Source organism: Pseudophryne corroboree, chromosome 6 (assembly GCF_028390025.1).
Source record: "Pseudophryne corroboree isolate aPseCor3 chromosome 6, aPseCor3.hap2, whole genome shotgun sequence".
NCBI lineage: Eukaryota > Metazoa > Chordata > Amphibia > Anura > Myobatrachidae > Pseudophryne > Pseudophryne corroboree.
This window is the reverse complement of record NC_086449.1, coordinates 574,885,103-574,908,323: the sequence shown is the minus strand read 5'-3', so window position 1 is coordinate 574,908,323 and position 23,221 is coordinate 574,885,103. Positions and strand designations below refer to the sequence as shown.

The 23,221-nt window shown below is 46.4% G+C and overlaps 1 protein-coding gene across 2 annotated transcripts in view; it reads left to right on the top strand.

Annotated features, from left to right (window-relative positions):
• Positions 1-14,240: 14,240 nt before the first annotated feature.
• KDM3B (lysine demethylase 3B) overlaps positions 14,241-23,221 on the top strand; it is a 308,304-nt gene continuing 299,323 nt past the window's right edge. For both annotated transcript variants that reach the window (XM_063927861.1, XM_063927860.1), the window contains exon 1: positions 14,241-14,700. In XM_063927861.1, the coding sequence (XP_063783931.1) occupies positions 14,536-14,700 (165 nt within the window). In that variant the 5' untranslated portion in view covers positions 14,241-14,535. The remainder of the gene's footprint in view (positions 14,701-23,221) is intronic.

Sequence of the window (23,221 nt, the reverse complement as noted above, 5' to 3'; positions counted from 1 at the left end):
CAGGTTTCTGTTCCACAACTGTCCTTGTCAAAAAGTCCTTATGAACAATATTCTGGAAAGACTCAACAGGTTTATCACTGCCAAACAGTTTTGCATAGAATCGGTAGATTCTATACTCTTGGCCATCGACAAAGGAGATTCACATCTTTATACACTGGTCAAAAAAATAAAGGCAACACTTAAACAACACAATGTAACTCCCAAGTCAATCTCACTTCTGTGAAATCAAACTGTCCACTTAGGAAGCAACACTGATTGACAATCAATTTCACATGCTGTTGTGCAAATGGAATAGACAACAGGTGAAAATTAGCAAGACACCCCAAATAAAGGAGTTGTTCTGCAGGTGGTGACCACAGACCACATCAATGCGAGCTGTGGCAAGAAGGTTTGCTGTGTCTGTCAGCGTAGTGTCCAGAGCATGGAGGCGCTACCAGGAGACAGGCCAGTACATCAGGAGATGTGGAGGAGGCCGTAGGAGGGCAACAACCCAGCAGCAGAACCGCTACCTCCGCCTTTGTGCAAGGGGATACAGGAGGAGCACTGCCAGAGCCCTGCAAAATTACCTCCAGCAAGCCACAAATGTGCATGTGTCTACTCAAACGATCAGAAACAGACTCCATGAGGGTGGTATGAGGGCCCGACGTCCACAGGTGGGGGTTGTGCTTACAGCCCAACACCGTGCAGGATGTTTGGCATTTGCTAGAGAACACCAAGATTGGCAAATTTGCCACTGGCGCCCTGTGCTCTTCACAGATGAAAGCAGGTTCTCACTGAGCACATGTGACAGACGTGACAGAGTCTGGAGACGCCAAGGAGAACATTCTGCCTGCAACATCCTCCAGCATGACCGGTTTGGCAGTGGGTCAGTAATGGTGTGGGGTGGCATTTCTTTGGGGGGCCGCACAGCGCTCCATGTGCTTGCCAGAGGTAGCCTGACTGCCATTAGGTACCGAGATGAGATCCTCAGACCCCTTGTGAGACCATATGCTGGTGCGGTTGGCCCTGGGTTCCTCCTAATGCAAGACAATGCTAGACCTCATGTGGTTGGAGTGTGTCAGCAGGTCCTGCAAGATGAAGGCATTGATGCTATGGACTGGCCCGCCCGTTTCCCAGACCTGAATCCAATTGAGCACATCTGGGACATCATGTCTCGCTCCATCCACCAACGCCACGTTGCACCACAGACTGTCCAGGAGTTGGCGGATGCTTTAGTCCAGGTCTGGGAGGAGATCCCTCAGGAGACCATCCGCCACCTCATCAGGAGCATGCCCAGGCGTTGTAGGGAGGTCATACAGGCATGTGGAGGCCACACACACTACTGAGCCTCATTTTGACTTATTTTAAGGACATTACATCAAAGTTGGATCAGCCTGTAGTGTGTTTTTCCACTTTAATTTTGAGTGTGACTCCAAATCCAGACCTACATGGGTTAATAAATTTGATTTCCATTGATAATTTTTGTGTGATTTTGTTGTCAGCACATTCAACTATGTAAAGAACAAAGTATTTAATAAGAATATTTCATTAATTCAGAGCTAGGATGTGTTATTTTAGTGTTCCCTTTATTTTTTTGAGCAGTGTAAATTTGTAAGATACTTACTATCATGTTGTAGTTCACCACAGAAAGTTTTCCAGGTTGTAGTTTATAGAACAATACTTTTAATTTACATGTTTGTAAAGTTTCATGAGTCAAGATGTGGCCATAGTTGGATAATGTTCTATTGATAAGACTGGAACATGGCTAAATGCTCAGACAATGCATGTGATGACTTTTTTTTTTCAGAAGCAGGGCTAGATAATGAACAAGACAAGTCAACTGTCTCCTCACAGAAAATAAAATGTATCTTACGTCCTAGAGGATACTGGGGTCCATTAAGTACCATGGGGTATAGACGGGTCCTTTAGGAGCCACTGGCACTTTAAGAGTTTAATAATGTGGGCTGGCTCCTCCCTCTATGCCCCTCCTACCAGACTCAGTTTAGAAAATGTGCCCGGAGGAGCCGGTCACAGCTAGGGGAGCTCTTAGGAGTTTTTCTAGTTTTATTATTTTCTGAGTTTAGTTAGGTACAGGCAGGCTGTTGGCAACAGCCTCCCTGCTTCGTAGGACTTAGGCAGTGCTGCAAGTATGTCGGTACGGGGTGGTACGGCGTACCTGTAAGAAAATCCCAGCAGGTACGCCGGACCGCCACATTGCAGACACCGGGTCTTGCAGAGAGGAGAGCGCAGCACGCGCCTCTCCTGCCTGTGAGTCTCGAGTCCGGCATTGGCAGGCTGCAGCGGCAGCGTGCACTTAGGCGGTCCGGCAGCAGCTGCTCCTGATTGGCTCGCGGACCGGCGCCATTTCAGCAGACCGGACTGAGGCAGGAGAGGGACAGGAGAGCGTGCTGCGCTTTCCTCTCCCCAGCATAAGACAGTGTCAGCCTCAGGCAGCAGCAACAATGGTAAGTGCATATCTGGCACTCTGGGGCATGTGTATCTGGCACTCTGAGGGCATATCTGGCACTCTGGGGGCATTGTATCTGGCACTGTGGGGGCATATCTGGCACTGAAGGGGCATATCTGGCACTCTGGGGGCATATGTGTATCCGGCACTGTGGGGGCATATCTGGCACTCTGGGACATGTGTATCTGGCACTCTGGGGGCATGTGTCTGGCACTCTGGGGGCATATCTGGCACTGTGGGGGCATGTGTAGCTGGCACTATTTGGGCATATCTGGCACTGTTGGGGCATGTGTAGTTGGCACTGTGGAGGCATATCTGGCACTGTTGGGGGTATGTGTATCCGGCACTGTGGGGGCATATCTGGCACTCTGGGACATGTGTATCTGGCACTCTGGGGGCATGTGTCTGGCACTGTGGGGGCATGTGTAGCTGGCACTATGTGGGCATATCTGGCACTGTGGGGGCATGTGTAGCTGGCACTGTGGAGGCATATCTGGCACTGTTGGGGGTATGTGTAGCTGGCACTGTGGGGGCATATCTGCCACTGTGGGGGCATATGTGTATCTGGCGCAGTGGGGGCATATCTTGCACTGCGGGGGCATATGTGTATCTGACACTCTAGAGCAATGTGTATCTGACACTGGAGCAATGTGTATCTGGCACTGTGGGGGCATATATAGCACTACTAGGGGCATTTGTGTATCTGGCACCGTGGGGCATTTGTGCATCTGGCACTGTAGGAGCATTTCTGGCATGGTGGGGGAATATCTGGCACTGTGGGGGCATATCTGGTACTCTGGGGGCATATGTGTATCTGGCACTGCGGGGGCATGTGTATCTGGCACTGTGTGGGGCATATGTGTAACTGGCGCAGTGGGGGCATAACTGGCACTGGGGGGGGGGCATATGTGTATCTGACACTCTGTGGCAATGTGTATCTGGCACTGTGGGGGCATATATGGCACTACTGGGGGCATTTGTGCATCTGGCACCATAGGTCATTTGTGCATCTGGCACTGTAGAAGCATATCTTGCACAGTGGGGGAGTATCTGGCACTGTGGGGGCATATGTGTATCTGGCACTATTGTTGTCATAAGTGTATTTGGCCCCCCATGTGTACCACGCCCCCATTGTCATTGGCCATGCCCCACGTGGCATTTGGCCACACCCATTTTTCGCTGCACGCTACCTATAAGACATGTTTTCTACTTGCACCACTGGACTTAAGGGGGCAGTAGGAACCAACTCTAGAAGGTAATGGTTCACTATCTCCGCTGACAGGACACTGAGCTCCTGAGGGTGCTGATCGCAAGCCCACGAGGCGACCGCACACTCCCGCAGCATGGCCGCCACCCCATAACAGAGCCAGAAGAAAGAAGAGTATTGAGTAGGACCCCAGTGGCCCGGGAAGTGGGAATGGCGGCACAAGGGTGGGAGCGCAGCTCTGACAGGCTGTGCCCTGGAAGGCTCAGCGGCACTTGGTGTACGGCGCTTTGAGGGGCGTCCTGGGCCAGCACATATACCCTACACTGGTCAAATATGCTAACGGGCTAATCCCGCTGTTAGCAGCACAAAACATCAGGCCAGTATAATCCATTAAGTGCGGGAAGACGTGCCATTACAGGGGGCGGGGCTTCTCAGAGCGGATCCAGCAGTCACCAGCGCCATTTTCTCCCTGCAGATCACACAGATGAGACGCTGGCAGGGAGCGCTGCCCTCCTCATAACTCCAGCATACCTCTGCGGTACCAGGGTGTTATAGACAGGGGGGGAGAATGTTATAACAACTGTTTATCCTATTAAGTTTACTCAGTCAGCGCCGGCCGTTTATTATATTAACTGCCTACTGGGGCGCTGTGTGGCTGGCCCCTTATACTCTGTGACTCTCTGAAGGTACTCTGGGGAAACTGTGTCTGACAATTTCCTGTGTGTGTGTATGTGCATTTATCCACATTACCATGTCAAAGGGCTCTGTATCCTGTACTGCAGAGTGTGTATCTTCTCCTGAAGAGTCTATCCCATATACTCAGGACTGCAATGTGCTTTCCCAACCTGTCGAATACGAGCCCCCATGGGTGGATTCTTTAAGGGGACTGATATCACAGATTTCATCTGGGATGTCACATAATGAGAAAGAAACGCAGTTTTTGAGGAAGTCTGTAGAGGGGTTACAGCATTCAGCTCCTACTCCTTCTCATACCCAACCTACATATCCTAAGAAACGTACACTTGCCCAAATAATGCAAGTTGACACTGATACCGACTCTGATACAGGGGACGGTGACGGGGATATGCAGGAAAGGGGGGGGGGATGCATCCCTTGCTAAGGGGGTGCAGTTGATGATTGAAGCCATTAGGGATGTTTTGCATATTACTGAGAAGGTATCTGAGCTGGAAGAGGAATCTTAGTTTACAGAAAATAAGAAATCCTCTCACCTTCCCTGCTTCTAAAGAGCTAAACTCTTTATTTGAAAAATCCTGGGAAAACCCAGAGAAAAATGTCCAGTTCCCTAAAAGAATTCTCAATACTTTTCCTTTCCCTGAAGAGGATAGGAAGAAATGGGAAACACCACCTATAGTAGACGCTTCTGTATCTAGGTTGTCTAAAAAGGTGGTTTTACCTGTCACTGGTTCAACCGCCCTAAAGGAGCCGGCTGACCGCAAGCTTGAGACTACGCTCAAATCTATATACACTGCTACAGGCGTGGCTTTAAGAACCACTATTGCTTTTACATGGATTTCTACAGCCATAGTAAAGTGGTCAGGCACATTACTAGAGGACTTAGATTCTATGGATAGGTTTGACATTGATTTATTTTTGCGTCACATACAGGATTCTGCAGGGTTCAAGGTGGAGGCCATGAAAGACCTTGGAATACTGAATGCAAGGACTACTTCCATGGCGGTATCAGCAGCAGAGGACTCTGGCAACGCCAATGGACTGCAGATGCAGAATCCAAGAAAAGTGTGGAGAACCTACCCTTCACAGGTCAGGCTCTGTTTGGGGACGCATTAGATGAGTGGATTTCCACGGCAACTGCGGTTAAGTCAACCTTTTACCCTCAGCAGCTCCACCGTCTAGGAAATCTTTTCCTGTGTACACACTGCAGTCCTTTCGGGCCGCAAAATTTTAAAAATCCAAATCCCCTTTTACCTTCTTTAGGGGTGGTCGGGGAAAATCCAGAAAACCTGCACGAACAGGTTCTCGGGAACAGAAACCAGGTTCTGTCTTCTCCAAATCGTCAGGATGACGGTGGACTTCCCAGCCTGGGGATCGGGCAGGTGGGAGCAAGACTAAAAAATTTCAGTCACATCTGGGTGTCATCAGGCCTAGACCCCTGGGTGATGGAAACTGTTACCCAGGGCTACAGACTGGAGGTTCAGGAACTCCCACCTCACGGATTCTTCTAATCAGGCTTACCAGTTTTGCTGACAGAAAGTGCTATCCTACAAGAAGCCATTCAAAAATTGGTCAAAACAGATGTTATTGTCCCAGTTCCACCTACCCTACACCACAGGGGTTATTATTCCAACCTGTTTGTGGTGCCGAAACCGGATGGTTCGGTAAGGCCGATTTTAAACCTAAAATCATTGAACCCCTACTTAAGGGAATTCAAATTTCAAGATGGAATCTCTGAGAGTGGTAATATCAGGTTTGGAGGAAGGGGAATTCCTAGAATCCCTGGATATAAAGGATGCGTACCTTCACATTCCGATCTGGCTGCCTCACCAGGCTTATCTCAGATTTGCGCTACTGAATTGTCACTATCAGTTCCAAATGCTGCCGTTTTGACCTCTCCACAGCACCGAGAGTGTTCACCAAGGTCATGGCAGAGATGATGCTACTCCTCCGCAAGTAGGGAGTGAATATAATTCCATATCTGGACGATCTTCTGATTAAAAGCATCTTCCAGGGAGAGGTTGTTGCAGAGTATTGCTCTCTCAACTCGACTACTCCAGGATCATGGGTGGATCCTGAATCTCCCAAAGTCACAAGCCTTCTACAAGCGGCACATCTTCTGCAAGATCAGGCCATTCAGGTTCAGTCGGACAATGTGATGGCAGTGTCCTACATAAACCGAAAGGGCGCAACGAAGAGCAGAGCGCCAATGACAGAGGTAACAAGAATCCTCCTCTGGGCAGAAAAGCACGCGGTGGCGCTATCGGCAATCTTCATTCCGGGTGTGGACAACTGGGAAGCGGACTTCTTCAGCAGACACGCACTCCATCCAGTAGAATGGGGCCTCCAGCCGGAGGTGTTCGCGGAGGTTCCAAGCCGTTGGGGTGTACCTCAGGTAGACATAATGGCCTCTCGCCTCAACAAGAAGCTTCACAGGTACTGCTCCAGGTCGAGAGACCCACAGGCAGTGGCGGTGGATGCACTGGCAACTCCGTGGGTTTTCCACTCAGTGTATGTGTTACCTCCACTTCCACTAATCCCAAGAATTCTCATACTAATAAAATGAACAAGAGTTCAGACAATCCTCATTGCTCCAGACTGGCCAAGGAGGGCTTGGTACGCGGATCTTCTGGAGTTACTCCTAGAGGATCCGAGGCCTCTTTATTTTCTAATATGATTAGCCTCTTTATTTTCGCAAGGACCTTCTTCAACAGGGGCCATTTGCCTATCTAGACTTACCGCAGCTACGTTTGATGGCATGGAGGTTGAACACCAGATCTTAGCTCGGAAGGGCATTCCGAAAAAGGTAATTCCTACCCTGATACAGGCTAGGAAGGGAGTAACGTCTAAACATTACCATCGGATTTGGAAAAAGTATGTGTCTTGGTGTGAATCCAAGAAGTATCAAACAGTGGAGTTTCAACTAGGACGGTTTCTCCTCTTTCTACAGGCTGGTGTGGAAGTGGGCCTACGCTTGGGCTCCATTAAAGTCCAGATTTCGTCCTTGTCCATTTTCTTCCAGAAACAATTGGCTGCCCTCCCTGAGGTTCAGACTTTCTTGAAAGGGGTTCTGAACATCCAACCTCCCTTTGTGCCTCTTACGGCACCTTGGGATCTTAATGTGGTGCTGCAGTTCCTGCAATCAGATTGGTTCGAATCTTTGCAGGAGGTGGACGTAAAGTTTCTTACTTGGAAGGCAGTCACACTATTGGCATTGGCATCTGCTAGACGTGTGTCTGAATTGGGGGCTTTGTCTTGCAAGAGCCCCTATTTGATTTACCATGAAGCTAGGGCTGAGCTCAGAACGCGTCAGCAATTTCTTCCGAAGGTTGTGTCTGCTTTTCATATCAACCAACCTATTGTGGTGCCAGTGGCTACTGAATCCTCAATTACCTCAAAGTCCTTGGATGTGGTGAGGGCTTTGAAGATTTATGTGAAGAGAACCTCTCGTCACAGAAAATCGGACACTTTGTTCGTTATGATCCCAACAAGGTTGGGTGTCCTGCTTCTAAGCATACGATTTCTTGTTGGATCAGGTTTACTATCCAGCATGCTTATTCTATGGCAGGCTTGTCATGTCCAAAATCTGTTAAGGCCCACTGTACTCGTAAAGCAAGTTCTTCCTGGGTGGCTGCCTGGGGTGTCTCGGCTTTACAGCTTTGCCGAGCAGCTACTTGGTCAGGGTCGAACACGTTTGCTAAGTTTTACAAGTTCGATACTTTGGCCTCTGAGAAGCTAAAGTTTGGTCAATCTGTTCTGCAGGAACCTCAGCACTCTCCCTCCCGTACTGGGAGCTTTGGTACATCCCGATGGTACTAAATGGACCCCAGCATCCTCTAGGAGAAAATGTAAGAGAAAATAGGATTTTAATTACCTACCGGTAAATCCTTTTCTCATAGTCTGTAGAGGATGCTGGGCGCCCGCCCAGTGCTTCGTATTCCTGCATTGCTACTTTGTTCAGTATTGTTGTTCAGCCATTGCTGAATTGTTCCAAGCTTGGCTTTACTTTCTTATTATGTGTGAGCTGGTGTGACTCTCACCACTAACTGTGTATTTCCTTCTCTTGAAGTATGTCTGTCTCCTCGGGCACAGTTTCTAGACTGAGTCTGGTAGGAGGGGCATAGAGGGAGAAGCCAGCCCACACTATTAAACTTTAAGTGCTAGTGGCTCCCAAAGGACCTGTCCATACCCCATGGTACTAAAAGGACCCCAGCATCCTCTACGGACTGTGAGAAAAGGATTTACCGGTAGGTAATTAAAATCCTATTTTCTGTATTTATAAATAACTACCATACAGAACAAACAAGATAGCTCTGTCAAGAAAAGTATCTCAAAATACAATATCTGGCCCATCAAATACAGAGACACTAATGGACAACAGTAAGTATAGTGTTTCAACAGTTGGCAATTTTCCTCCACCACAGGGTTAGTTCCCTGTGCAAGACTGCACATGTGTAGTCTTCAGCTACAACTATGTGCCCTGTGGGATCGAAAGCACATCTTCACCCATATACTTCAGGGTCTAGTTTTTCACCTAATGAAAATGAATGGCATGGAAACTGAATGCCGAACTACTCAGGGAGAAGTCAGTACTCAACACACTCACACAAGCAATTAAGAGGAACTCTTTTATTGTATATTATTGAGTATAGAACATACTTAGAACAAGGTGTGAATGCTAAATAAATCCACCTAAATCAACAGTTTCAAACACCCTTTACATTCTATAGGATGGACTCTGTAAAGGTCCTGCCTTATAAAGAATAAAGTGGTTCCAAGAGCTTATTTCTTGCAAAATGTTTTTCATACATTTCAAAAACATGTTGTGTTACCATATTTGTACCCATAGCTGGTGGATGGAAAAGAGAAGAAACTTCATGAGTAGATATACTCAGAGCAAATCAATAGACTTAACAGAAGATTTTCATATATTAAAGAACAGTTTGTTATTCTGATGTAAGTTTGGAAAGCTCATGCCAGCAAGTTATTTTCAGCTGAATTAGAGATGTAATCGTACAGACATACAAGATGGGTGGTAATAAAGTTCCAGATATACTAAGCCAACTCAACTTGAGCAGTACCAACTTCTTGGGCAAAGATCATGGCCGCAAACTGATCATCCATATGCACCTTCTCTATACATTATTGTTTGTATATATTATCCTCTGTTGACTCTCAGTATGGGAAACATGTTAACACAGCCACTTATGCTGCTTAATCAAACAATTACATAAGTGGTTTTAGTTGTAGCTTGGGTATGTCCAATTGTAATGGCTGCCATGGAGTATTAAAGTAGAAAACAGGTGAGTTATAAGAAGTTATAATTATTTTTTTCTTCTAAATACTCAATGGCAGCCCGGGATATCCACCCATATTGTTTCAGATTTTAGATATCTTTCAGAGACTACTTGGGAAGTCACTCAAAGATGCAGGGGAAGAGGAGTTGCATTATATACATCTAAAGGGGTTGTTTTTATGTACCTGTCTCCACCAAACCTAAAAGGGAAGCTACCTACTGTCATGGTAGCTATGGAGACTTTCATATTAAAACAATTATTGGTAACTTACGGTTTTCAATTTCGAAGGGATATTTTTCAATGTGTTTTGGTGACTGAACCTTTTCATATTTGTGTTATATATTATTTTTATTCACATTTAAATAGACCTATTGATACTAAAAAAAGTCACTTGGTTAAGCTTCCCTTTTAATTTTATCTAGAGCTGGGGTGGGGTGGGGGGGGGTTGAAGCTAAAGTAGCTTTATATAAAATACAACTTCCAAAAAGTAAGAGAGGATTAAAAGTCCCTATATTTAACTGTCAATAAATTGAGTGGATCTGCCAGATTTTAGGGCAATTTATGAAGCAAACTGTAATATAAAGTACTAGGTTCCCAGTCATTACTAGTAAGGTGGTTCCTTTGATTCTATCCATGGAGAGACCATAAGATAAAAGTCCTCCATCCTAGAGGAATAGTTGCTACCAGGGTCCCCAGCATGAATACCCCACTGTTCTAATGTGATGACTTCAGCAGTAGGTGCTGCTTTGGACCCCTGAAAAAAAATAAAATGAAAATGTTGTTGAGATTCTTGGATGAAAGACCCACTGTGCTGTCCCTAGTAGCAGTACTAACAGCAGGAATGTGTAAGTTTGATACAGGCCTACTTTGCTTTTTTCTGGACTAGTCTGGCAAAAGGATTTGCCTTATTGGTATTAAAATATGACATAACACTTATCTAATGTGGAAAGAGGAGCCATCATCTCCACCATTAGTAATATTTATGAAAACCAATACAGATATATGACAAAGTAACATATCTTGTTAAATTTCATTACACAACAAATACAATGAATAAAATCTAACTGCAATTATAACAGTTGATTTGGTGCCACCATGCTAGACATTGGGGAAATAAAATATACATGAAAAACAGGTAACTAAGTAGACAAAATAAATGATGATGCGAAAACAAAAGGTTGGAGGGTATGAGACAAAAATATCAAGAGTAGATCAATGTTGAGATTGTGACTTAAACAAGGGTTTATCAGCGTGAATTTTATAAGAATTCTAGCAATATTTTGATTCATTAAGGACCCCAAGGCGGTCGGTTTGAGAGCCTTGAAATTGTGTTATTGATAGTTAGTAGTTTGATGGGGGTGGTAGCAAAGATAAGCTTTGTTATGGATTTTTACTTTAGGTAGTACTGAGTATTCTATGGGGGAATACAGTGCATTCGGAAAGTATTCACAGCGCTTCACTTTTTCCACATTTTGTTATGTTACAGCCTTATTCCAAAATGGAATAAATTAATTTCCCCCCTCAAAATTCTACACACAATACTCCATAATGGCAACATGAAAAAAGTTTTTTTTGAGATTTTTGAAAATGTATTACAAATAAAAAACTAAGAAATCACATGTACATAAGTATTCACAGCCTTTGCTCAACTTTGTTGATGCACTTTTGGCAGCAATTACAGCCTCAAGTCTTTTTGAATATGATGCCACAATCTTGGCACACCTATCTTTGGGTAGTTTCACCCATTCCTCTTTGCAGCACCTCTCAAGCTCCATCAGGTTGGATGAGAAGTGTCTGTGCACAGCCATTTTCAGATCTCTCCAGAGATGTTCAATCGGATTCAAGTCTGGGCTCTGGCTGGGTCACTCAAGGACATTCACAGAGTTGTCTTGAAGCCACTCCTTTGATATCTTGGCTTTGTGCTAAGGGTCGTTGTCTTGCTGAAAGATGAACCGTCGCCCCAGTCTGAGGTCAAGAGTGCTCTGGAGCAGGTTTTCATCCAGGATGTCTCTGTACATCGCTGCATTAATATTTCCCTCTATCCTGACTTGTCTCCCAGTTCCTGCCAATGAAAAATGTCCCCACAGCATGATGCTGCCATCACCATGCTTCACTGTAGGGATGGTATTGGCCTGGTGATAAGTGGTGCCTGGTTTCCTCCAAACATGACGCCTGGCATTCACGCTAAAGAGTTCAATCTTTGTCTCATCAGACCAGAGAATTTTGTTTCTCATGGTCTGAGAGTCCTTCAGGTGCATTTTGGCAAACTCCAGGCGGGCTGCCTTGTGCTTTTTACTAAGGAGTGGCTTTCGTCTGGCCACTCTACCATACAGGCCTGATTGGTGGATTGCTGCAGAGATGGTTGTCTTTCTGGAAGGTTCTCTCTCCACAGCGGAATTCTGTAGCTCCGACAGAGTTACCATCGGGTCCTTAGTCACCTCCCTGACTAGGGTCCTTCTTCCCCGGTCTCTCAGATTAGACGGCTGGCCAGCTCTAGGAAGAGTCCTGGTGGTTCCGAACTGCTTCCATTTACGGATGATGGAGGCCACTGTGCTCATTGGGACCTTCAAAGCAACAGATATTTTTCTGTACCCTTCCCCAGATTTGTGCATCGAGACAATCCTGTCTCTGAGGTCTACAGACAATTCCTTTGACTTCATGCTTGGTTTGTGCTCAGATATGCACTGTCAATTGTGAGAACTTATATAGACAGGTGTGTGCCTTTCCAAATCATGTCCAATCAACTAAATTTACCACAAGTGGACTCCAATTAAGCTGTAGGAACATCTCAAGGATGATCAGTGGAAACAGGATGCACCTGAGCTCAATTTTGAGCTTCATGGCAAAGGCTATGAATACTTATGTACATGTGTTTTCTTCGTTTTTTTTAATTTTTAATAAATTAGCAAAAATCACATTGTTGTTATGGGGTATTGTGTGTAGAATTTTGAGGGAAAAAATGAATTTATTCCATTCTGGAATAAGGCTGTAACATAACAAAATGTGGAGAAAGTGAAGCTCTGTGAATACTTTCCGCATGCACGGTATATAGTAGGGAAGGGTCAAAAGTAGAGATTTTGTTCTTGGTATTGTCACTGTAGAAGAGGTAATGAATGATGATTAACAGATTAGTTCACCTAGAGAACGGTACAGTGGGAATAATAGAGGGAGGGTACAGACATTGAACAGTTGGATTGGCAACAAGTAAGCCAAGAGTAAACTGTCAAAAAAGTGAAGGGTGTGCAGGAGATGAGGGTGTTCAAAAGTCTACAAAGCAGCAGGGAGGTCAAGGAGAATGAGTATGGAAAAATAACCCTGATACTTAGCTGTAAGTAGATTGTTGATGATGGAAGCCTGATTGTAGAGGTTTGAAAAGGTAGAGGACTGAACATAAATTAGGTGGTTGTACACAATCAGCTCAGTTTGGAGGAAAAGCCAAGGAAATAGTGTAGCAGTTGAAACGATAACTATGAGATGGTTTATTTATCACTAGTGAGACAAACACATTTTAAAGAATAGGTGAAAACAGGTGAGTGAAAGTCAGGCATACAGTGTGGGAGGGAGGAGCCTGAGAAGGAATAGCGTCAAGTGAAGGGAGTTGGGAGATACGCCATCCTCAGTTATTAGAATTTACTGATAATGGGGATTCTGTATAAACTTTCAAATGTTAGCAATTTGTATTTGAAATAGATACATGTTCATTGAGTGGGTAGGAATAAGGAAGGTGGCAAGGATGCACCGGAAGCAGAAGATTGGGTAACTATTCTAGAAATAAGTTTGATTTTCATAAATTCCGTCAGCAATCTTCAGTTTCCATGTTGTATGAAGCAATCCCAGGAACAGAAACAAAATGGAACAGGTCTAGTGATGATAATTTATTTACTAGTGATCAATGGGGCGTGGTCACCACCCTTTAGTTAAACCCATTTGGCACCTTTAGTTATCAAAATTAGCATGTCTTTTTCCCCCAAATATCTTCCTTAATTAAAATTATTTTTGCCTTAATATAAATATTTTAGAAGGCATGAGCATTAAAAAAATAAACTACTGTACATAATAGTTTCATAGCTCCTTAGGAGCACTGGTTGTTACTTTAATGACAATAATCTTTTTTCCCCCCACTCAAAACAAAAACAGTATCAAACTGTCCTGTTTAAAACAAAGGGTTAGGCACACCATGACTTGGCTTTTCAGTTAAGCTCTATTGGTTAATTCCACCCATCTCCATATAACATCACATAATATATGCAGCCATCAACCAAACCATTAACTGAAGAGACACACCCATTAAATCTTCCACTGGTAGGTTTTACTAAAATGTAAGAGCAGTGTTGTTCCATGAACATCAGGAACGTTTTGAAAGGTTACATTGTCTCATGTTTCCACGTTATTACAGTTTATATTGCCCTTGAAGTCTGCAAGTCATTAGTCAACCAAAGACCTCCTCCACCGCTTTGTCTGAAAAGATGTCCTCTCCACGTGAGCGTTGACCAATCGTATTCTTGCTATGCTTCCTAGAATGTGCATTGCGTACGCCACACCACTAGGGGCACTGTGGTTTACAGAGTTCATATGAGAGCACAGCTCATGGGGCGCGGGTGACCACCCAGTTGCTAGAGTTCCCTCTCTGAAGAGGGCGCTCTTGTCTGCGTGATAGGGCTTGGACTACAGAGGACGTAGGGCGCTTTCAGTGTATTGTTTTGGGCCGCTATTCTCCTCCTCGCCACACGGGGCGCTGTTGACTCCTCGCAGCGCACTCCCAGCCGCACGGCGGCGTTGTTGTGTAACGCGTTGTCCCCGCGGGTGCTGCAGAGGCCTCGCTCCTTCCACGTCCGGTGATCGAGCTCTGTGGCGGTGCTCTCGGTGCACCGGGAGGAGAGCGGTGCTCGATAATGGCGGCCCCTGTGTCTCCGGTGGGGAAGCGACTGAGGCTACTGTTTGACGGAAGCTCCCCTGGACGAGAGGGAACCCCTGATCCTTCTATCCCGCTGGGGAAGCGGGCCTGGGAGGGCGGAACCGTGCGGGGCCTGAAGGGAGCGGCGCCCGAGGAGCTTGCTGTAAGTTGCCACTCCACGCCTGTACCTCCCAGCTACTCCCCTGTGTGTATTTGGGGTTCGGTGCCCCGCCTGGGCCTAGTACGGCCCCCGTCCGGTGATCCCATGCCCGGCCCCACCCCCCAGTGTAAACACATTCTATTGCAGATCAATGGTTGATAACGAATGCTGCTGCCCTCTGCCTGGTGCTGCGCACACAGCACCGGTTACCCAGCAGCACGGAGGCTCCGGTGTACACGCACTCGTGATTACCCGGGGGCATTGCGTGTCTCACCCATGGGGCTCACAGTGACCCTGGCTGGCTATGCTAGTGATTCTTAGCTCGTAGATTTCGGTGAGAGTGGAGCTCAGCCCTCCCAGCACCTGTGCTCCCTGTAACCCTGCTGCTGCGAGTTCTGCCTTCTCAGCATGAGCAACATTGTAGCCAAACCGAGAACTAAGCACTTGTAAAGTACTGTACACTGAGACATAAACAATATGTGCAGGAAGTTCCTCATATGAAAAACAGCCATGTGGTGGGAAATGTAGTAGCAATGTTAGTTACTTTTCTATCTCGGGAGCTTCAGTAAACGTTCTCTCCTCCCCCCACATCCCCATGTTAATGCTTACATACTTCATTAGGCAGAAAAGCCTGTACCACTCTGTTCAGCCCGTCACAAGCCTCTCACCACCATTACGTGGTATATACTACTTTCTAAATGGTTCAGATGACAAAAAAAAAGCTTTAAAAGCCTGTTGGTAACTTTAGTTTACTTTTTTTTTTATTGTTAAGATGTTCTCATTCCTTTCAGTAAAACGTGTCTAGCATTAAAAGTAATGCTTGGTACACACCTATAGAATTGTACTCCCTAAATTACCAATTGATTTTCTCTGTGATTATTATAATCTTGAACACCTGGAGCTTGTTCTGAGTTGCACACAAATGCAGCATCTTCTATGGGCAGTTGACTTTATGCAAGTGTCCTGTAAACTCATTCCCTTGTGTACTTTAGTGTAGCTGAATGTGCAGTCACTAAAAAGCCCACTTTTAGTGCTTTTGCATGCTGTAATTCCGACTGGTGCATCTTTATACGCCCCCATCGACACTTGCGCCAGTTCTGTGGCTGGCCTCCTAAGCATGTGGCGGTGAATGCAGCCGCTTATGTTGAACAGACCATTTTTGTGTGCACTATTAGCCGCCACCTAGTCTTCTCCCAAAAAACACCCATCCTTTCTGTGCCACCTTTCTGGTGCTGTCTGATCCGATTGCAACAGCACCTTTGTGTGTGCACTTTGTAACGCATGCGCTGTGGGGATTTGCAGAACTTTTAATGCATGTGCCGTTTCAAATTATCCTTCAACTATGTGACCATCGGTATTATGTTTGGCTCCTAATCAGGCCCCTGATTTATTGTGTAGGCATAATTGATTTATCATTCCAACAATAATTTGTCCTCAGGCTCATTACACAGATTGTTTTAAAAGAGCTCTGGCCAGACATGTTGGTCTGCCTAGGGTATGGTTCGTTAGGTTGACATGGAAAAGGTAAAAGTTAGCTAATGGAAAATGTCGACAGGTGAACATGTTGACCAAATCTATTGGGAAGCCCCTTTCCCATTAATTATAAGGTACCTAATGTAATTTCAATATATATTTCTCTATCGTCCTAGTGGATGCTGGGGTTACTGAAAGGACCATGGGGAATAGCGGCTCCGCAGGAGACAGGGCACAAAAAGTAAAGCTTTTCCAGATCAGGTGGTGTGCACTGGCTCCTCCCCCCACGACCCTCCTCCAGACTCCAGTTAGATTTTTGTGCCCGGCCGAGAAGGGTGCAATCTAGGTGGCTCTCCTAAAGAGCTGCTTAGAAAAAGTTTAGCTTAGGTTTTTTATTTTACAGTGAGTCCTGCTGGCAACAGGATCACTGCAACGAGGGACTGAGGGGAGAAGAAGTGAACTCACCTGCGTGCAGGATGGATTGGCTTCTTGGCTACTGGACATCAGCTCCAGAGGGACGATCACAGGTACAGCCTGGATGGTCACCGGAGCCGCGCCGCCGGCCCCCTTGCAGATGCTGAAGTCAGAAGAGGTCCAGAATCGGCGGCTGAAGACTCCTGCAGTCTTCTAAAGGTAGCGCACAGCACTGCAGCTGTGCGCCATTTTCCTCTCAGCACACTTCACACGCAGTCACTGAGGGTGCAGGGCGCTGGGGGGGGGTGCCCTGGGAGGCAAATGTAACCTATATAAAGGCTAAAAATACCTCACATATAGCCCCCAGAGGCTATATGGAGATATTTAACCCCTGCCTGGATTCACTAAATAGCGGGAGACGAGCCCGCCGGAAAAGGGGCGGGGCCTATCTCCTCAGCACACGGCGCCATTTCCTCTCACAGCTCCGCTGGTCAGGACGGCTCCCAGGTCTCTCCCCTGCACTGCACTACAGAAACAGGGTAAAACAGAGAGGGGGGGGCAAATTTATGGCGATATTTTGATATATATAAAGCAGCTATAAGGGAGCACTTATTATAAGGCTATCCCTGTTATATATAGCGCTTTTGGTGTGTGCTGGCAAACTCTCCCTCTGTCTCCCCAAAGGGCTAGTGGGTCCTGTCTTCGTTAGGAGCATTCCCTGTGTGTCTGCTGTGTGTCGGTACGTGTGTGTCGACATGTATGAGGACGATATTGGTGTGGAGGCGGAGCAATTGCCAAATATGAGGATGTCACCCCCTAGGGAGTCGACACCAGAATGGATGCCTTTATTTATGGAACTACGGGATAGTGTCAACACGCTAAAGCAGTCGTTTGACGACATGAGACGGCCGGACAATCAATTAGTGCCTGTCCAGGCGACTCAAACACCGTCAGGGGCTGTGAAACGCCCTTTGCCTCAGTCGGTCGACACAGACCCAGACGCAGGCACTGACTCCAGTGGTGACGGTGACGAATCAACCGTATTTTCCAGTAGGGCCACACGTTATATGATTTTGGCAATGAAGGAGGCGTTACATTTAGCTGATACTACAGGTACCACTAAACGGTATTATGTGGGGTGTGAAAAAACTACCTATAGTTTTTCCTGAATCAGAAGAATTAAATGACGTGTGTAATGAAGCGTGGGTTGCCCCTGATAAAAAGCTGATAATTTCAAAGAAATTATTGGCATTATACCCTTTCCCGCCAGAGGTTAGGGAGCGCTGGGAAACACCTCCTAGGGTGAACAAGGCGCTAACACGCTTATCTAAACAAGTGGCGTTACCCTCTCCTGAGACGGCCGCACTTAAAGATCCATCAGATAGGAGGATGGAAAATATCCAAAAAAGTATATACACACATGCAGGTGTTATACTACGACCAGCTATAGCGACTGCCTGGATGTGCAGTGCTGGGGTAGTTTGGTCAGAGTCCCTGATTGAAAATATTGATACCCTGGACAGGGACAATATTTTACTGTCGTTAGAACAAATAAAGGATGCATTTCTTTATATGCGTGATGCACAGAGGGATATCTGCACACTGGCATCACGGGTAAGTGCTATGTCCATTTCGGCCAGAAGAGCTTTATGGACGCGACAGTGGACAGGCGATGCGGATTCAAAACGACATATGGAAGTTTTGCCGTATAAAGGGGAGGAGTTATTTGGAGTCGGTCTATCAGATTTGGTGGCCACGGCTACAGCCGGGAAATCCACCTTTCTACCTCAAGTCACTCCCCAACAGAAAAAGGCACCGACTTTTCAACCGCAGCCCTTTCGTTCCTTTAAAAATAAGAGAGCAAAGGGCTATTCATATCTGCCACGAGGCAGAGGTCGAGGGAAGAGACAGCAACAGGCAGCTCCTTCCCAGGAACAGAAGCCTTCCCCGGCTTCTACAAAAGCCTCAGCATGACGCTGGGGCTTCTCAAGCGGACTCGGGGACGGTGGGTGGTCGTCTCAAAAATTACAGCGCGCAGTGGGCTCACTCGCAGGTAGATCCCTGGATCCTGCAGATAATATCTCAGGGGTACAGGTTGGAATTAGAGACAGATCCACCTCGCCGTTTCCTGAAGTCTGCTTTACCAACGTCCCCCTCCGAAAGGGAGACGGTTTTGGAAGCCATTCACAAGCTGTACTCTCAGCAGGTGATAGTCAAGGTACCTCTTCTACAACAAGGGAAGGGGTATTATTCCACTCTTTTTGTGGTACCGAAGCCGGATGGCTCGGTAAGGCCTATTCTAAATCTGAAGTCCTTGAACCTGTACATAAAGAAGTTCAAGTTCAAGATGGAGTCACTCAGAGCAGTGATAGCGAACCTGGAAGAGGGGGACTTTATGGTATCCTTGGACATCAAGGATGCGTATCTCCACGTTCCAATTTACCCCTCACACCAGGGGTACCTCAGGTTCGTTGTACAAAACTGTCACTATCAGTTTCAGACGCTGCCGTTCGGATTGTCCACGGCACCTCGGGTTTTTACAAAGGTAATGGCCGAGATGATGATTCTTCTTCGAAGAAAAGGCATATTAATTATCCCATACTTGGACGATCTCCTAATAAGGGCAAGGTCCAGAGAACAGCTAGAGATGGGATTAGCACTGTCGCAAGAAGTGCTAAAACAGCACGGGTGGATTCTGAATATTCCAAAATCCCAGTTAATGCCGACAACTCGTCTGCTGTTCCTAGGGATGATTCTGGACACGGTTCAGAAAAAGGTTTTTCTCCCGGAGGAAAAAGCCAAGGAGTTATCCGAGCTTGTCAGGAACCTCCTAAAACCAGGAAAGGTGTCTGTACATCAATGCACAAGAGTCCTGGGAAAAATGGTGGCTTCTTACGAAGCAATTCCATTCGGCAGATTCCACGCAAGAATTTTCCAAAGGGATCTGTTGGACAAATGGTCAGGGTCGCATCTTCAGATGCACCTGCGGATAACCCTGTCTCCAAGGACAAGGGTGTCTCTGTGGTGGTTGCAGAGTGCTCATCTATTGGAGGGCCGCAGATTCGGCATACAGGATTGGATCCTGGTGACCACGGACGCCAGCCTGAGAGGCTGGGGAGCAGTCACACAAGGAAGAAACTTCCAGGGAGTATGGACGAGCCTGGAAACGTCTCTTCACATAAACATTCTGGAACTAAGAGCAATATACAATGCTCTAAGCCAGGCAGAACCTCTGCTTCAGGGAAAACCGGTGTTGATCCAGTCGGACAACATCACGGCAGTCGCCCATGTGAACAGACAGGGCGGCACAAGAAGCAGGAGTTGCAATGGCAGAAGCTGCAAGGATTCTTCGCTGGGCAGAGAATCATGTGATAGCACTGTCAGCAGTGTTCATCCCGGGAGTGGACAACTGGGAAGCAGACTTCCTCAGCAGACACGATCTTCACCCGGGAGAGTGGGGACTTCATCCAGAAGTCTTCCACTTGCTGGTAACCCGTTGGGAAAGACCAATGGTGGACATGATGGCGTCTCGCCTCAACAAAAAACTGGACAGGTATTGCGCCAGGTCAAGAGATCCGCAGGCAATAGCTGTGGACGCGCTGGTAACGCCTTGGGTGTACCAGTCGGTGTATGTGTTTCCTCCTCTGCCTCTCATACCAAAAGTATTGAGAATTATACGGCAAAGAGGCGTAAGGACGATACTAGTGGTTCCGGATTGGCCAAGAAGGACTTGGTACCCGGAACTTCAAGAGATGATCACGGAAGATCCGTGGCCTCTACCTCTAAGGAGGGACTTGCATCAGCAGGGTCCCTGTCTGTTTCAAGACTTACCGCGGCTGCGTTTGACGGCATGGCGGTTGAACGCCGGATCCTAAAGGAAAAAGGCATGCCGGAAGAAGTCATTCCTACTTTGATTAAAGCAAGGAAGGAAGTAACCGTGCAACATTATCACCGAATTTGGCGAAAATATGTTGCGTGGTGCGAAGATCGGAGTGCTCCGACGGAGGAATTTCAACTGGGTCGATTCCTACATTTCCTGCAATCAGGATTGTCTATGGGTCTCAAATTGGGATCTATTAAGGTTCAAATTTCGGCCCTGTCGATTTTCTTTCAAAAAGAATTGGCTTCAGTCCCTGAAGTCCAGACCTTTGTTAAGGGAGTGCTACATATACAGCCTCCTGTGGTGCCTCCAGTGGCACCGTGGGATCTCAATGTGGTTTTGGACTTTCTAAAATCTCATTGGTTTGAACCACTAAAGAAGGTGGATTTGAAATATCTCACATGGAAAGTGACCATGCTTCTAGCCCTGGCTTCGGCCAGGAGAGTGTCAGAACTGGCAGCTTTATCTTACAAAAGCCCATATCTGATTTTCCATTCGGACAGGGCAGAACTGCGGACTCGTCCGCATTTTCTCCCTAAGGTGGTGTCAGCATTTCATCTGAACCAGCCTATTGTAGTGCCTGCGGCTACAAGTGACTTGGAGGACTCCAAGTTACTGGACGTTGTCACAGCATTAAAAATATATATTGCAAGGACAGCTGGAGTCAGAAAATCTGACTCGTTGTTTATATTGTATGCACCCAACAAGATGGGTGCTCCTGCGTCTAAGCAGACGATTGCTCGTTGGATCTGTAGCACAATCCAACTTGCACATTCTGTGGCAGGCCTGCCACAGCCTAAATCTGTAAAGGCCCACTCCACAGGGAAGGTGGGCTCATCTTGGGCGGCTGCCCGAGGGGTCTCGGCATTACAACTTTGCCGAGCAGCTACGTGGTCAGGGGAGAACACGTTTGTAAAATTTTACAAATTTGATACTCTGGCTAAGGAGGACCTGGAGTTCTCTCATTCGGTGCTGCAGAGTCATCCGCACTCTCCCGCCCGTTTGGGAGCTTTGGTATAATCCCCATGGTCCTTTCAGGAACCCCAGCATCCACTAGGACGATAGAGAAAATAAGATTTTACTTACCGATAAATCTATTTCTCGGAGTCCGTAGTGGATGCTGGGCGCCCATCCCAAGTGCGGATTATCTGCAATAATTGTACATAGTTATTGTTAACTAATTCGGGTTATTGTTGAAGGAAGCCATCTTTCAGAGGCTCCGCTGTTATCATACTGTTAACTGGGTTTAGATCACAAGTTGTACGGTGTGATTGGTGTGGCTAGTATGAGTCTTACCCGGGATTCAAAATCCTCCCTTATTGTGTACGCTCGTCCGGGCACAGTACCTAACTGGAGTCTGGAGGAGGGTCGTGGGGGGAGGAGCCAGTGCACACCACCTGATCTGGAAAAGCTTTACTTTTTGTGCCCTGTCTCCTGCGGAGCTGCTATTCCCCATGGTCCTTTCAGGAACCCCAGCATCCACTACGGACTCCGAGAAATAGATTTATCGGTAAGTAAAATCTTATTTTTTTTTTAACTTGCATGAATTGCGTGTAATTGGCAATGAGTTTAAAAATGTTTAATGCACTGTCTATATTAACATGATATATACAGGCTAAAAAATCACATTGCACGACATGGTAAACTCGTGTAAAAATGCAAATGGATTATGGTCCCAATTTATGAAATAGGTTTTATATTCTCATCCATTTACATGTGTTTTAAAAGGTTTAGAGGGGAGGAATTCAAGTAGCAGCATGGGTTAAAATGGGTGGTGATTTTTAACGCCCGTTTTAATTCAGTTAGTGCCCCTTTTTCTCGCCCTGGTAAATTAGTGTTAACATGCGTTAACCTGTAGAATCTGGAATAAGTTTCTGGGCCTATGGGTTAACACTGTAGCTGCCATTTAACGTGGATTTCTTATTGAGCCAGCTCATGCAAAAAACAAAACAAAAAAAATCCTTGTTGACTGTGGTCTGCCCTCAGGAGTAATTTAATAGCCTTGCTGTAAATTATTGTGGATAACTGAATTTCCCCCTTAACCTGCATATACTCCCCCTTCTGTTAAATAAGTTCAATGTATGAGATGACATTGCTACTTTAAAAGTCCTTTTCTAATGAAAGCTGGGTACACGCTGGGACCATATGTTGGCCCAGCGAGCGGACATATCAGATCCTGGGTACACATTAAGCAATGTAATGTAGTACATCACTAAGTACACACTAAGCGATGCATTGAAAGTTGGAGCAAAATATCACTCATTCCTTCATTACACATGCGGTTGCTAGCCTTATCACCATGGTTGGATTTGCAGGAGGGCCGACTGGGCAACGTTTCTAGTAATCGCAGCCATACACACTGAGCATTATTCCTCGATTTGTCTTTCAGAATAGTCCGGAAACGACAAGTCAGGCTGATATCGTCTCAATGTCTACCCAGCTTTAGTTATTTAATGTGTAGTTTAATGCTTACAATAATTCATATCACACCTCAATCCAGCAGGCTTGGATTGTAGAACTAATGGTGGAAAAGTGTAATTCTCTCAAAGGGGTCAATTCTATTCGGCAACTAAAGAATAGCGCCGGGAATTAGCTCCCGACGCTATTCAATTCTGCTACTAGTTGCCCGCAATTGTCGGGAATTCTTCTCTCATCCCCGGGGGATGAGAGAATAAACCCGACAAAAGTGCTGCCTCGCGGCCGGCGCGAGGCTGATTCTGTCGGGAATCAGCCTCGCGCCGGGTAGTTAAGTCGGAG